The 14,308-nt window shown below is 38.1% G+C and overlaps 1 protein-coding gene across 5 annotated transcripts in view; it reads right to left on the minus strand.

The window, feature by feature from the left end:
* USP48 (ubiquitin specific peptidase 48) overlaps positions 1-14,308 on the minus strand; it is a 64,530-nt gene that overhangs the window by 11,644 nt on the left and 38,578 nt on the right. For all 5 annotated transcript variants that reach the window (XM_068539107.1, XM_068539104.1, XM_068539106.1 and 2 more), the window contains 8 exons: positions 11,755-11,826; positions 6,079-6,203; positions 5,793-5,915; positions 5,439-5,500; positions 5,063-5,173; positions 4,360-4,490; positions 3,900-4,006; positions 1,609-1,713 (listed from right to left, as the gene is read on the minus strand). In XM_068539107.1, coding sequence (XP_068395208.1) covers positions 1,609-1,713; positions 3,900-4,006; positions 4,360-4,490; positions 5,063-5,173; positions 5,439-5,500; positions 5,793-5,915; positions 6,079-6,203; positions 11,755-11,826 — 836 coding nt within the window. The remainder of the gene's footprint in view (positions 1-1,608; positions 1,714-3,899; positions 4,007-4,359; positions 4,491-5,062; positions 5,174-5,438; positions 5,501-5,792; positions 5,916-6,078; positions 6,204-11,754; positions 11,827-14,308) is intronic.

The following is a 14,308-nucleotide window of genomic DNA, read 5'->3' on the forward strand; positions in this document are numbered from 1 at the left end:
AACACAGATATATATCTAGCTTTACAAACTTATTTACAAAGTTTACCAGAAGAATAGGGACTCCCAACTGATTATTAAACCATACTCCCACTAATAAATAAACTACCAATAAACTAACATGGTACTGCCGGCCGAGCAAATGAAAGAGAATGGAGTCCTAAATCAAGATGGACACAAACACTTCTATTTTAAATATATCAACTGAAAAAGCAAATACACTAGCTTGTAGATCTGACTTGAAAAATGGACTGTAGAGGAGATGGGAACATAAAACAAGTCGACAACAAACAAGGTTTGTTATGTTTGCAAACTCCTATTCAAGAGACATATTACTTAACTCAATAATCTCAAAAACCATCCCAAGGAACAGAAGGCATACATGTACATAAATTTTAATGAGGGCATTATTTATTATAGGAAAATATCCCTACAAAACTGAAAACCTACATCCCTATAAACTGTATGGATTTGGTTAGCACTGGGACAAGGGGGCCCTCCAATGCTGAGGGATTGAAACACAAATTTGGTAGGAGTGGCTGAGCGAAAGTGTCTGACTTTGTTCTTCCACAGGTGTTTTAAAGTAAACAAATGCTGACATATCTCTTTATGCCAGTTGGGAAACTACAAGTAACATTTACTTCAGGGAGACCAAGGTTCAAGTCAAGAGTGCTTTTCAGACTTTCTTAATCACAGTTGAAAATGAAATAACTGTATCAGTATATATACACAGAGAAGCCAAGAAACCCAGATAATCTCTGCTCTGTAACAGATACAACAGATGGTCATTTTATCACTTTTATTCCTTCAGGGAGGGTGCTAACCGTAATCCGACTACACTACTTTTTAGCAGAAAAGAAAGAACACAAATATCTCTAATTAGTTAATTAAAGCTAAACTCTAATTAGAGTAGAAATTCCATGAATTTAAGGTAAATCTAGAATATCCTGGTGTATAATGGTCTGACCTTTTGAGAAGCTAAACTTATCTACATCATGTATCAACCAAACATATTCCCACATTATTTCCTGTTCTTGACATTCTTCTCCAATATCACTGTGAACATGCAGAATATAATCAAGCAACCAAATAAGAGGGGGTAGAAATACCATAACAAAATACACAGAAAACAGGTAATTTTAATAGAAGAAAAATGAAAGACTAATGCTGATTCTAGTCATTTGCCTAACACGTTAGAGACCCGAAAGTCTTTTCTATAAACTCCAATATTATAAAGGCTACTGTGTGTTTTCCCTGTAGTCAGGGAATCTGAGTTTAATAATTTTATCATACATAAAGATTCCATGATTAAGCAACAAACCAAGATATGGGTTAGTTTAAGTTTTCTTTCCAGGTAAAAAACTGAATCATTTCAGTGTATTTTAGCCTTTCTTGCTTAATAGCACATATTAATTCTGGAGTAATGTAGTCCATGGCTTTTCATGAGAAATCAGGACAGCTACAGCATGCTACCCAATGCAGTAAAGCGGGAAAAAAGGGGTCCTGAGAACCAACATCCTACATAGGCTACGCAGAGATGTCCAAGAGCTTAGAGTGACTGCTCTCAGAACAGCAAAAGGTGTAACAATGAAGAGCAGCTTCAACACATACTTGATTAAAATCTGGATCTTTTTCTCCATCCGGTTTAGCTTCTTCCTTATCCTCCTCTGTTTCAGAACTACTCACATTTAGCTCTGGAGCTGAATCCTTCATCACCTGAATGTGCCAGGAAAAGAGAGAAAAGTAGGTCAGACCCTAGGAAGGTGAGCTATGGAGGCTGTGGGGCTTCTTAAATTTTTTTTTTTTAATACATTTATTTATCTATCTTTGGCTGTGTTGGGTCTTCGTTGCTGCACGCGGGCTTTCTCTAGTTATGGCGAACGGGGGCTACGCTTTGTTGCAGTGCGCTGGCTTCTCATTGTGGTGGCTTCTCTTTGTTGTGGAGAACAGGCTCTAGGCGCGTGGGCTTCAGTAGTTGTGGCACGAGGGCTCAGGAGTTGTGGCGCACGGGCTTAGTTGCTCTGCAGCATGTGGGATCTTCCCAGACCAGGGCTCAAACCCGTGTCCCCTGCATTGGCAGGCGGATTCTTAACTGGCTGTGGGGCTTTGACTGGCCACCTTTATCAAGAGGAGGCACACCTTTTCAATGGTGGGGTAAGAGACCAGATAGAGGATCAAGACTCAAGGGCTCTCTCTCTTTTCTGTGCTCTTTTAACATGTTAGTTCTTATCCTGTGATTTATTCTTGTATTTAATGTGTTCGCCATAAATGTAAGCGGTCTCTGCAGAACAGTTATCAGATTTTACAATGATCTTATTTTGTAGAAGTTCAAAGTTGCTCTACATTTTCCCTAGTACACTGATTGTCAAGCCTTTTCAAGTTCAGACAGGAGTCCCAATGCTCCTTGAGACTGAGAAAATGAAGAATGGATGAAATACTGCTATCAAACTAAAAAATAATAATAATAAAACTTTACCTAAATTGGATACTATTTTGTACCAGATACCAATATCTACATGCACTAATAGGTACAAAAGATATAAGAAAATTCTAGGGGAAAAACTGAGACATTTTTACTCAACTTCATTTTCTCAGCAAACTAGGAAATGAGGCCTTAATTCAACTTGTGAAGCAAAACCCTAGACCATTAGAGCATAGTTTGTAAGTTACTCTTCTAAAATAATGTGTTTGGTAACTATCATCAAATAAAACACATTCTATTTTGTCTTTAATTCCCAAAACCCTGGAACCAAATTAATGAGATGTCCAGAGATGTGGGTCAGGATCTACCTAAGAGCCATTCCTAATATAGTGAAAATGCTCCAAAAACAATCCACAGCAACACCCCTGCTCCCAAATTATACCCAAATCTGTCTACTTCACCTACCCTTTAGATAAAAAAATGCAAGAGGTTCTAGACTGGCCGTCCTTCTTTCCGTTATGCCCTTATCAACTCCAAACACAATGGCCAGGGTGACTTTTTGAAAGCGTAAGTGAGATCACACCATGACCTCCCTTGAAACTACAGTGGTTTACATCTACGCTTAGAATAAGATCCCAGATCCTTGGTATGATGTATAAAGGCCGATAAAATTTGATCCCTCATCACCTATCACTTTCCCTCCTTGGAAGAAACTTCTCTCTAGACCAGTGCTGTCCACTATGGTAGCCAGAGGTGACACATGGCTATTTAAATTAAAATGAATTAAAAACTCAGTTCCTCAAGTCACCCTAGCCACATTTCAAATGCTCCACAGTCAAATGCGGCTAATGGCTACGGTGTAGATACAGAACATCTCCATCACTGCAGAAAGTTCCATTGGGCAGTGCTGCTCTAGATACAACTTACTCTGTTGCTTGAGCACATTAGGCTTATGGTTTTGCCTGGACTACATGTCACAGGCTGACTCTCTGACAGTTAATGCTCAGGTAAAACAACTCCTCCTCTGACGCACCTTTCCTACCCATGCCCTATCTAACAATGCACCTCCGCCTCTATCCGTCTCTCGCTTTACTCTGCTAGATTTCCTTCAAAATACTTGTTCTTGTCTGAAATTATCTTATGAATTTATGGGCTTATTCTTGATCTACCTCACTAGGTACAAATATTCTTGACGGTAGGTAACTTCTCTGTCTTCTGCACCACCTGTATCCCCAGCACCAAGACCATTCCTAGCACACAACTGACAATCAATATTTGTGTTTCGATTAATAACTGACTAGATCCACATAAATCACATAACTATTCCTTTTCAATTCTAGTCCAATGGCTCCGCCTGCACCATCCCCTCCCACCAAAAAAAAAAATAAGGCAACCCTAGGCCATCCTCAGTGAAAATCCAACAGCAAGTCAAAAGGCAAGCTTGATCATTACTAGACACGGCCACAAGAGGGACTGGTACCTTCTTATTATCCACGACTTTATGGACGTAGATGGTGGCTTGAGTGTATTCACGCAGGTCCCTCTGCTGTTGACACAATAACCCCTCTCTACATTCAGGACAGAGTTCTTTAAAAAAAAAAAAAAAAAGAGGGTAAAATAGCAGTGGTTGAGGAATTACTGTCAAGGAATGAAAGATCTAAAAGAACATATCAAAGTTACCAGAGTGTATTCATCAAAATATTACTCATTTTTTCTGTTAACCGTTGTATTCTATTGCATGCAAATAAGAAATCCATTTACTGTCGACAAACATACAAATAATGAGGTAATTATACGATAATTCCCATCTGCGGAATATAGTTTGGACCACCACATGATCTTTAACTTTAAGTAGAAAATACAATATTGACATACTCTTTCCTTCCCCCTTAAAATGCCAACTTTTAACTACATAAAGCAAGAGCAATATGAAAACTTACTAGGCTCAGAAATATACTGTGTTTCTGAAGGGTTTGCATCTCCTCCTTCAGTTCTCATGATTTTAATCACATGATCCACGACAAAGAGCTTTTGTATCATTTGCCACTCACTGGGCCATATGAGAGCTATACTGTGCAAAAAAACACAACATGCTTTAAGACACAAGGACATAGTCCATCTCTAAACCAAAATTATCAAAACCAATATTTACTACAAATAAATTAAGAAGGAAAAGATACATCAACAAGGAACAGTAGTTTTTTCATACAAAAAAATGTTACAACAGCAGTAAAACAAAATGGACTGAAGTTATCAATACATGGATCAACATGGCTAAACCTCAAAAACCGAAGTTGAGTAAAGAAGTTAGTTACAGAGGGATAAATACTATACGATGTAACCTAGAGACACTGTCCTAGGTACCAGCAGCTTGGAAGGAGAAAGCAGGGCTCCAGGAAGGAGAAGGGAGAAATAAGAGCAAGGTAGCCTCAGGCAGCCTCTTGATTTTTATGGAGAAGCAGTCTTTTTTTTTTTTTTTTTAAAAAGGCAAGTGCTCCACCTAGCAGAGAATACCAGAGGAAATAACCCCACAATTCAACAGATTCTTAAAACAGACTCTTTATGTCAGACGAGAAATTTCCTAAACACGTTCTATTAATCACCAGAAGAAAAAAAAAAATCACATGAAGAGAAGAAACTCACAGTTTAGAATCTTCTTTGGTCATGGAAGCAAATGTAAACATGAGTCCCCCGTGAGGACACAGAAGAGCACTGTTTCCAACCGATGACACAGGACTACACCTTGTAGGTTTCCTACTCAAACGAAACAAGGAGGATCAATATACTTCACTATTGCATGACTAAACAGAAGATTTTTTTAAGATGATTATTTTAAAATTAGAGATATATTTTAATGATAGTAATTAATGTGTTCCTCAGGATTATTCATTTAAATTATTAGAAAATAAAACTTTCAGTATATGCTAGTAAAAGTAAGGTACTACGATCAGGATCCATGAATTCTTAAAAATACTAAAATCAACAATAAAAAAGGAAATAGAAAATTTTTGGTATATACCTAACAAATTTTCGCCATTCTTCTACAAAGAACTGTGACACAATGTAGAGGACATCTGTGTCCTAGAATAGAAAAAATGAAAGTATCCATTAATTCATTGCATTCTTAACCTAAATCCTATAGGGAAAATGTCTCCATATACTGTGGTTTTCCTCTTTCAAGCTTCATAAATAAAATGGAAATACAGCCCTCTACCAAGCAACCAGAAGTAAGAGTAAAATCCCCCGGATAAGAAAACTATACAAATGAGAATTAGAGAAGCTCTCAGTTGTTCTGAAACCACTGTTCATCAGGAATTTGGAAAGCATCTTACAAAGGTGAGATGAATTCTATCCTTTGTGGGAATCATTATACCTCTGGCCAGTTACTGAGACACGGTCTGTTTTTGTCCTGGAACAAATTTGGAAGAGAAGTCTTTTGCTCATTTGCAATCATCTTATGCAAGGCTTCATTTTCTTCTCCTTCTCTTTCTAAAATCTGAAAGAGAATGAAGCAGGAAGCAATCAACCATCTCCTGCTGACAGCACAGGACCTGCCTCCTCCCTAACCCCTACCAAGAGTGCAATGTCAATTCTCCTGGGAAGTCAATCCAGGGAGGTGGCACTATAATTTCCACAGATGTCAGGAGAGCGTGCAGCACCTTGCACTGTGAACAGCATTCTTTGTAACTTGGAAACTCGGGAGCCTTTGGGAAGTACTGCTGCAGTTTGCTCCAAGCCTCTTTAGAAACAAGCCTTCTTTCATTTTCAGATATGCATAACTCCCCTAAGTCAAAAAGGGGGGGGGGGGGACCGGAGTAGAGAGAAAAGGTTAAAAAAAAAAAATCAATATATACCTTCCAAAAATCTATTTTATATTTCTTAAACTTAAGACAAATTTGTAGGGCCTCTTTTCCTTCTGTTCTAAAGTACTGTAGTTCTCTCTCTCTTTCCTTAGTTTCAAAGTCTCTAAATTTTTAATTTCATCTAATTCTAAAGAAGCCAGCCATTCCTTTGTCCTTAATCTAGGTCCTTCTTCCTACCAGTGAAGGAAGCACTAAAAGGGCTTCCAGGGATCCTGGTGTCCCTGTGCCACCCCAGGGGTTGTTTAACAGTATTTGGTCTGTATTTCATCTCCGCCCACATTCAAATGCCACAGTTTCCTGCAGAACGTATTTTCTCCGTTTTACCTTATTACTTTACTAAATTCATCCCGAATTGAAATGCTGTTTTCAAAGTTGTGTGAGACTCACGCTTAAATAGTAAAGCAATCTACTGTTCAATCGTAAAACCATCTCCAGTCAATACCCAGTTGGTTTGCTATTACTACTGCAAACACCCTGAACCCCGTGGATCTTTAAAAATCCAAAAGAGAAGAAGCAGAGTGCTAGTCACCACCACCCTTCATTTCCTCTGAAGATCACAGAACGCCCAGATAGCAGTGACCCTCAATCTCAGCAGCCCCTCCTCGGTTGACTGATACTTCTAGCATTTCAGGGCCTTTCTCCCCACTCAACCCCTCATTGTGTTTGTGGTTCCAGTTTCTATTGCTTCAGCTGTTCCCAATAGATAATTAGTGAACTGCATATACGTACCTATATGGTTCTTTACCCAGAAAACCATCTTTAAGTTTCCAAAGGAAAATGTGTTTCTACCCCCACTGGCAAGATACTTACATGTTTATATGAGTAAAAAAGCCAGGGACTTTCTAAATGCAGTATCATGATTCTTTGCTTTATGTGTTTTATAACAATAAATAAACCAAGAATCAGAGAAATTAATACACCCAGGGTCACCACAATTGGTGGATAATGGAGCTAGGATATGAAACCAGATATCTCTCATCTAAACCCCATAATTTCTAATGCCTCAAAATGCATCTTCTTAACTTCCATCCGTCACCTCTTACTGAGCTTTGACTAATCCTAAGATATGATTACTTTGCTTTAATATACTTATTACCAGAGAAAATAGATCACAATGTAAAAATTAACTTTATTTCTGAGTAGGCTGTTAACCTCTCCTCTGAGGTTATGAAAACTTACTTTAAAATGCTATCATGGGGCTTCCCTGGCGGCGCAGTGGTTAAGAATCTGCCTGCCAATGCATGGGACACGGGTTCGAGCCCTGGTCCAGGAAGTTCCCACATGCCACGGAGCAACTAAGCCCGTGTGCCACAACTACTGAGCCTGCGCTCTAGAGCCCGCATGCCAAAACTACTGAAGCCTGAGTGCCTAGGGCCCGTGCTCCGCAACAAGAGAAGCCACTGCAATGAGAAGCCCGCGCACCGCCGCAAAGAGTAGCCCCACTCGCTGCAACTAGAGAAAACCTACACGCAGCAACAAAGATCCAATGCAGCCAAAAATAAATAAACAAATAATTTTTTAAAAAATGCTTTAAAAAATAAAATGCTATCCTCAGACACCATTAGGGAACTTATTGTTTTTTTTAAAGGTTAACTGGATTATCAGGCTCCAATCTAGTACACCTTTATGGTGAAATATAATGCAGCCATAAAAAAGATTACAGTAGACTTCTATAACTGATTTAGAAAGAACTCCAAGGGACTTCCCTGGTGGCGCAGTGGTTAAGAATCCGCCTGCCAAGGCAGGGGACACAGGTTCAAGCCCCGGTCCGGGAAGATCCCACATACCGTGGAGCAACTGACCCCGTGCGCCACAGCTACTGAGCCCTCGAGCCCGCGTGCTGCAACTAGTGAGCCTGTGCGCCGCAACTACTGAGCCCATGCACCGCAACTACTGAAGCCCGCACACTCTAGGACCCACATGCCGCAACTACTGAGCCCGTGTGCTGCAACTGCTGAAGTCTGCACACCTAGAGTCCATGCTCTGCAACAAGAGAAGCCACCGTGATTAGAAGCCCATGCACCACAGAGTAGCCCCTGCTAGCTGCAACTAGAAGAAGCCCGCATGCAGCAATGAAGACCCAAAGCAGCCAAAAGTAAATAAATAAATAAACATCACAGATCTAGAAAACAAACTTATGGTTATCAGGGGGAAAGCGGGGAGGGATAAATTGGGAGATTGGGATTGACATATACACACTACTATATATAAAATAGATAATTAATAAGGACCTACTGTATAGTACAGGAAACTCTACTTAATACTCTGTAATGACCTATATGGGAAAAGAATCTTTAAAAGGGTGGATATATGTATATATATAACTGATTCACTTTGTTGTACACCTGAAACTAACACAACATTGTAAATCAACTAGACTCCAATAAAAATTAAAAAAAAAAAAAAAAAAAAAAACTGACAAAAGAAGTAACCTGATTTACTACACTATGGAACTGGCCCCACAAATCCAGGAATTAGGGGTACCCAGAAGAGAACAGACTAAAAGACTATCTAAGAGGCAGTTAAAATTCTGAGTTGCCCTTCTATACACCCTACAGATACCTGCCCCCGCTATCCACAAAAGGCAACACAAGCTTCTCTGATGATATAAAACCTAAGGCCTCCGCACTGGGGGACACAAAGCTGAGATAAGAGGTAGTGCGCTGAGATGCGGATAAGTGAATGTTTCCATACAGAATGCAGAGACTCCCAAGCCCTCCTCTCTACAGCCCTGGAAGTGACAGCCAGCTCTGCATTTTCCAGGCAGGAGAATGAAAGATCCTTATGGAGAAATCTGAGCAGTCCAAGAAGGGATAATCAAAGTGAGAATTCTCCAGTGAAACGGCCCAGCCAGGACACCCAAACAGGGAAGCTGGCGGTCCCCTGTCCTCACACATGTGCATGGCTTCCACAGAACCCCCCAAGCAATAAATGAATTAGGACCTGCACAGGGTGAGGTGTCACGACGCTGTGGACAGAGATCTTAACAAGCTACCAAAAGTGGAAGGGACAAAAACTGCCTAAGAAGGGCTCTGGACTAATGGTACATTGAAAGATACAGTAAGTCCTTCAAATTTTCAAAGAAAAAGAATTTCAGACAATTGTATAACTAGGGGAAACCTATGCATTAAGTGTGGTACCCTTTAGCAAACGACTCTCACCTCTCTGTGCCTCAGTTTACTTACTCATCAGTACAATCGGTACAATAGTAATACTGACCTTTCAGGGTTGTTGTATAGATTAAATGAGTTAATATCTATACACTCAGAAAACTACTAGGCACAAGGTAAACATCTGATAAATGTCTATCATCTGTTTGCTATGACAACCATCACGACATCTCAGGAACAAGTTTTAATATAAACCTAAAGAGTGGGGTAGGTTTTAAGTGAAGTCCTGTATCCTGCACCTGTGGACATGGTACACTGACAGGTGATGTCCGCAAAAGCAAGAATTGAGAACTATGCTTTTTAAATGCAAGATAACAAGGTACAGCAACAAAATGCCACTGAGCTGCAGATCAAGCTAGAAGGTCTAAAAAAATAGCTCATATACAATTTCTGACAAGCTAAGGGGAGCAGCATAAGTCCTGAAATCACTTTCAGCTCTGCCATGCTTTCTAGTCAAAACTGTAAAACTAAAATGACAAGATGAGAGAGGTGGGCTGAGAGCAAATGTCAGTGAGTGAAGGAGGAAGACAATCTGAGTTCTGGCACTGTTTCACTCTGCTAAGCAGCACCAAGCATGAAAACTTAGTATTTTACTACAGATTCCTCAACTCTCAAAATGGAGGCACTTATGCTATGTGCACATCTATGCTACAAATGTTTAAAAAAAAAAAAAAAATCCACATCCCAGGATGACCCTTCACCCCCACTTCCTAGTTGTGTAGCCAGTAAATGAGAATGCCACTCAGCTAGTAAACAGCAGTGAGATTGTGGCCAGAAAGATAGGCATACAAATACAACTCAAGTGACAACTACTATCACTAGCATCACCAAGGACTCTTCTTCATAAAAAACCACTGGTGTGGGGACTTCCTTGGCGGTCCAGTGGTTAAGAGTCTGTGCTTCCACTGCAAGGGGCGCAGGTTTGATCCCTGGTCGAGGAACTAACATCCCGCGTGCCGCACCGCACTGGTGTGAATGAGGGAAAGGGTGAGGCATCATGTATGGGTTCATAACGAGGCAATGAAGAACTAAAATAAGGAATTTATTGGGACCAACAAGAAGTCTGAGTATTAGGCTCAGCCATACAAAAGAATGAAATAATGCCATCTGCAGCAACATGAACAGACCTAGAGATTATCATATTAAGTGAAGTCAGACAGACAAATATCATGATATCACTCATATATGGAATCTAAAAAGAAATTATACAAATGAACTTATTTATAAAACAGAAATAGACTCACAGACAGAAAACAAACCTATGGTTACCAAAGGGGATGGTGCAGGGGGAATAAATTAGGAGTTTGGGATTAGCAGATATACACTACTATATATAAAATAGACAAACAACAAGGACCTACTGTATAGCACAGGGAACTACACTCAGTAGCTTATAATAACCTATAATGGAAAAGAATCTGAAAAAGAATACATATAACTGAATCAATTTGCTGTACACATGAAACTACTACAACATAGTAATTAACTATACTTCAATTAAAAAAAAAAGAATGCTGAGTATCAGCAATACATTAGCACACAACAAGAAATGCAAACGTGTCAACAGATTCATCACTGACATCCCAGCTTCTCTGGGTCCAATTTTTCTCAGGGTGGAGTTAGAAAAAAAAAAGAGTGATTGGGGAACTTATACAGTAGAAGACTTTGAGAAGTAGACACCTTTTTGGCTTTCAGAGGGCTGACAGAATGGCAAACCATGTGTCATATATAAGGAGTCCCTCTCAAAAAAAAAAGTTATTTCAAATGAGCACTCACTAAAACCAAATAAATACATAAACAAATATTCAGGATTAATAAGGATTTAGAAATTATTATTAAGAATATATAGTATACAGTAGCTAAGAAACTAAACCAGAAATAGCCCTAAGAAGAAGAATATACAAATGCTGTTTTCAAAGTGTTCAAATTTGGACAAAGACACAGACACATAAATGGGAAATAACTGAAATTCTTCTCCTTCAAGCTCAGAAAACCCTTCAATGTGACAAGTGACAATAAGTTTCTTCCCTAAAATATGGGGAAATTCTATTATTTTAAACTTTTTTTGCGAGGAGAGAGGGAAAAGTGTAAGAGGCATTGGCTTGAAAGTAGGCAGTAGAAGCTAACAGTTGAAAAGGGCAAGAGAATAGAAACATTAGGATCATGAACAGTTTAGAAAACCAGTTGCTCTACCATGGCTGCCATATTAGGGCCTGAGCTCTTGAGTGTAAAATATTTAACAAAATATATATGATATGCTAAAGTAAGGCTAACAACAGAAGTTTTACATTATCTAGCTTACCATGTGGGCACAGAATGTCTTCATTAAAATTTAATTCTTCCTCCTCCTCTTTTCTTTCTTCCTTTGATTCATCTAATCAAAAGAAATACAGATAATAACTCTTCTACTGTTGTATTTAAATTTCAAAGTAGCAAAGATACTACTCTACACAATTTCAAACACAGAAAACTTTAAAACATTTTAAAAATTAGACCCAAGTGATTCGACACAGTCCTGCTAAGAAGTGTTTCATTTCTTTCCCTTAAAGGAAAGAAAAATTTCTGAATGGCAGTTTTGCTTTTCAAAGATTGGGGTTATGCAAGAAAATATGCATTCTTTTCAAACTGAAAAACAGTTTACATATCCTTCCATTAATTCTAGTCAAGGTATTCAGAATACTGTGCCATAAACCAGGATAATCATCTACATGTCATGTCACTTTCACCCATCGACTCTTTAGGGAAGAACAAAACTTTAGAAGGCTAATGAAATAAGGATTTAACATTTCATGTCAAACATATATAATTAAAACTTCCCTTTTCCTATTAACAGTTCTCTTTCAATATCTGCTTTTCCTACTTGTCTACACCGTGACACTTGCCAGTTTGTACTTGTGTATACCAGTGAACAGGATCAAATAAAAGAAGTCCTAAGTAGCAGGAGATTAGAATAGTTATTCATGGATTTTCCAGGTTAAGCACATAACAGACTTTTAATACACTTAATATACATAAAGACTATTTACTAATCATTAAAAAGCTCAAGCAGAGAAATGGGCAAAGGAAAGACATGACCAGATAACTGTCTCCTGCCTGTTTCTCTGTGTCTCTCTCTCTCTGTCACACAATGTGAAAATCAGGCAAAGAAGTAGGTACAAGGACACATCTACTGCATCTGTGCTTACATACTAATTGTAAAAAACTGAAATAAGTTAAATAAATATATATTCATACAATGAAATGTAGCTGCTAAATTTTTTAAAACTGTTTTGGTAAAGGATGATGCACAACTGTGCCAATAACAAGCACCATTATAAAAAGCCACTATTTACAGTGATTATACCTGGTGGAAAGGCTTTCAGGTTTTACTTTGTTACTTCTACTCTGCTTCAAGCTTTTAAAATCTTTGAATGGAGGAAGGGGGAGAAAAGGAGCATTTTACTCTGAAAGCGACATGAAAAATATTTTTAAGCTAGGACATCAAGGCATTTTCTATTATGGCATCCAACTTTCCTTAAAATGAAGGGTCACTGGAATCTAAAATATGACACGAATCAACCTATCTATGAAACAGAAACAGAATCGGGGACATAGAGAACAGACTGGTGGTTGGGACGGCAGTGGCGGCATGCACTGGGACTTTGGGGTGAGCAGATGCAAACTGGTATATACAGAACGGATAAACAACAAGGTCCTGCTGCAGAGCACAGGGAACTATACTCAATGTATTGGGATAAACCATAATGGAAGAGAATATATATATGTATAACTTAGTCACTTTGCTGTAATTAACACAACATTGTAAGTCAACTATACTTCAGTTTAAAAAAAAAAGGGGGCCACTGATATGTAAACAGGCTTAAAAGAGCACAAAATATTTAACATACTGGGTCACATGTCACACTAAAAGTATGTTTTTAATCTTTCTTTTTAGTGAGGTGGTTGATGTACAATATTATATAAGTTTCAGGTATACAACATAGTGATTCACAATTTGTAAAGGTTATATTCCATATATAGCTATTATAATATATTGGCTATATTTAAAATATCTTTTTTAAATGACAGAATAAAATTGAAACAAATGTTAAGTTCATGAAGTACAGCACAACAAAATACTTTAGCCAAAAGAAAAAAACACTCTTCAAATTTGAAAATGTTTTAAAAAAAAAAAGTCACAGTTTAAAATTATTAGTGGCTCTGGTGTTTTTACATTCTCAAAAAATAAAGCAGTGATATGGGAAGATCCACATCAGATAAAATGATACAAATGTTCAAATGCAGAAAATAACAGAATATTTCAGTAAAAAGGTTAAGAATATTAAAATCATAAAATATATGTATCTAAGTACTAATATTTGGAGATAAAATTAAGTGAAATAATTGCTTACGGATCATTAATTGTATCTGAGTTAGTAAACTGATCAAACTACTGATTTCTATTTTAAATCTAAAAGGTTTTAATGTTTTAATTTCCCATAATCTTATAAAATACTGATTACAAAATTGAATTGAGTGGTTGACTTACGTTAATATAATTTCCTATTTAAAAGCATCGCTTCAGAAAACTCAGAAGAATTTATAAGTAAAAAGCTATTCAAAACCTGCTTTTTCTCCTGGATGAAAAATGCAGAAGTTCAAGCACATTTAACTTGACGAAGTCAGCCTGTTGGCGTGGCTAATAACCTATAACCAAAATGTACTGAGCTAACAACATACTATGCAATTTGCAGCAGACTTGCCTTTCTTAAAAATTTTAGCTGGAGCAAAATTAAAAGTAATTTTGCTTGGGATTAACTAGAAGAGAGACCCTAAGCCCAAAGCAGGTCATAAGGAATGCCTTATGCCATAAGGAA

Source organism: Eschrichtius robustus, chromosome 3, assembly GCF_028021215.1.
Source record: "Eschrichtius robustus isolate mEscRob2 chromosome 3, mEscRob2.pri, whole genome shotgun sequence".
Lineage (NCBI taxonomy): Eukaryota > Metazoa > Chordata > Mammalia > Artiodactyla > Eschrichtiidae > Eschrichtius > Eschrichtius robustus.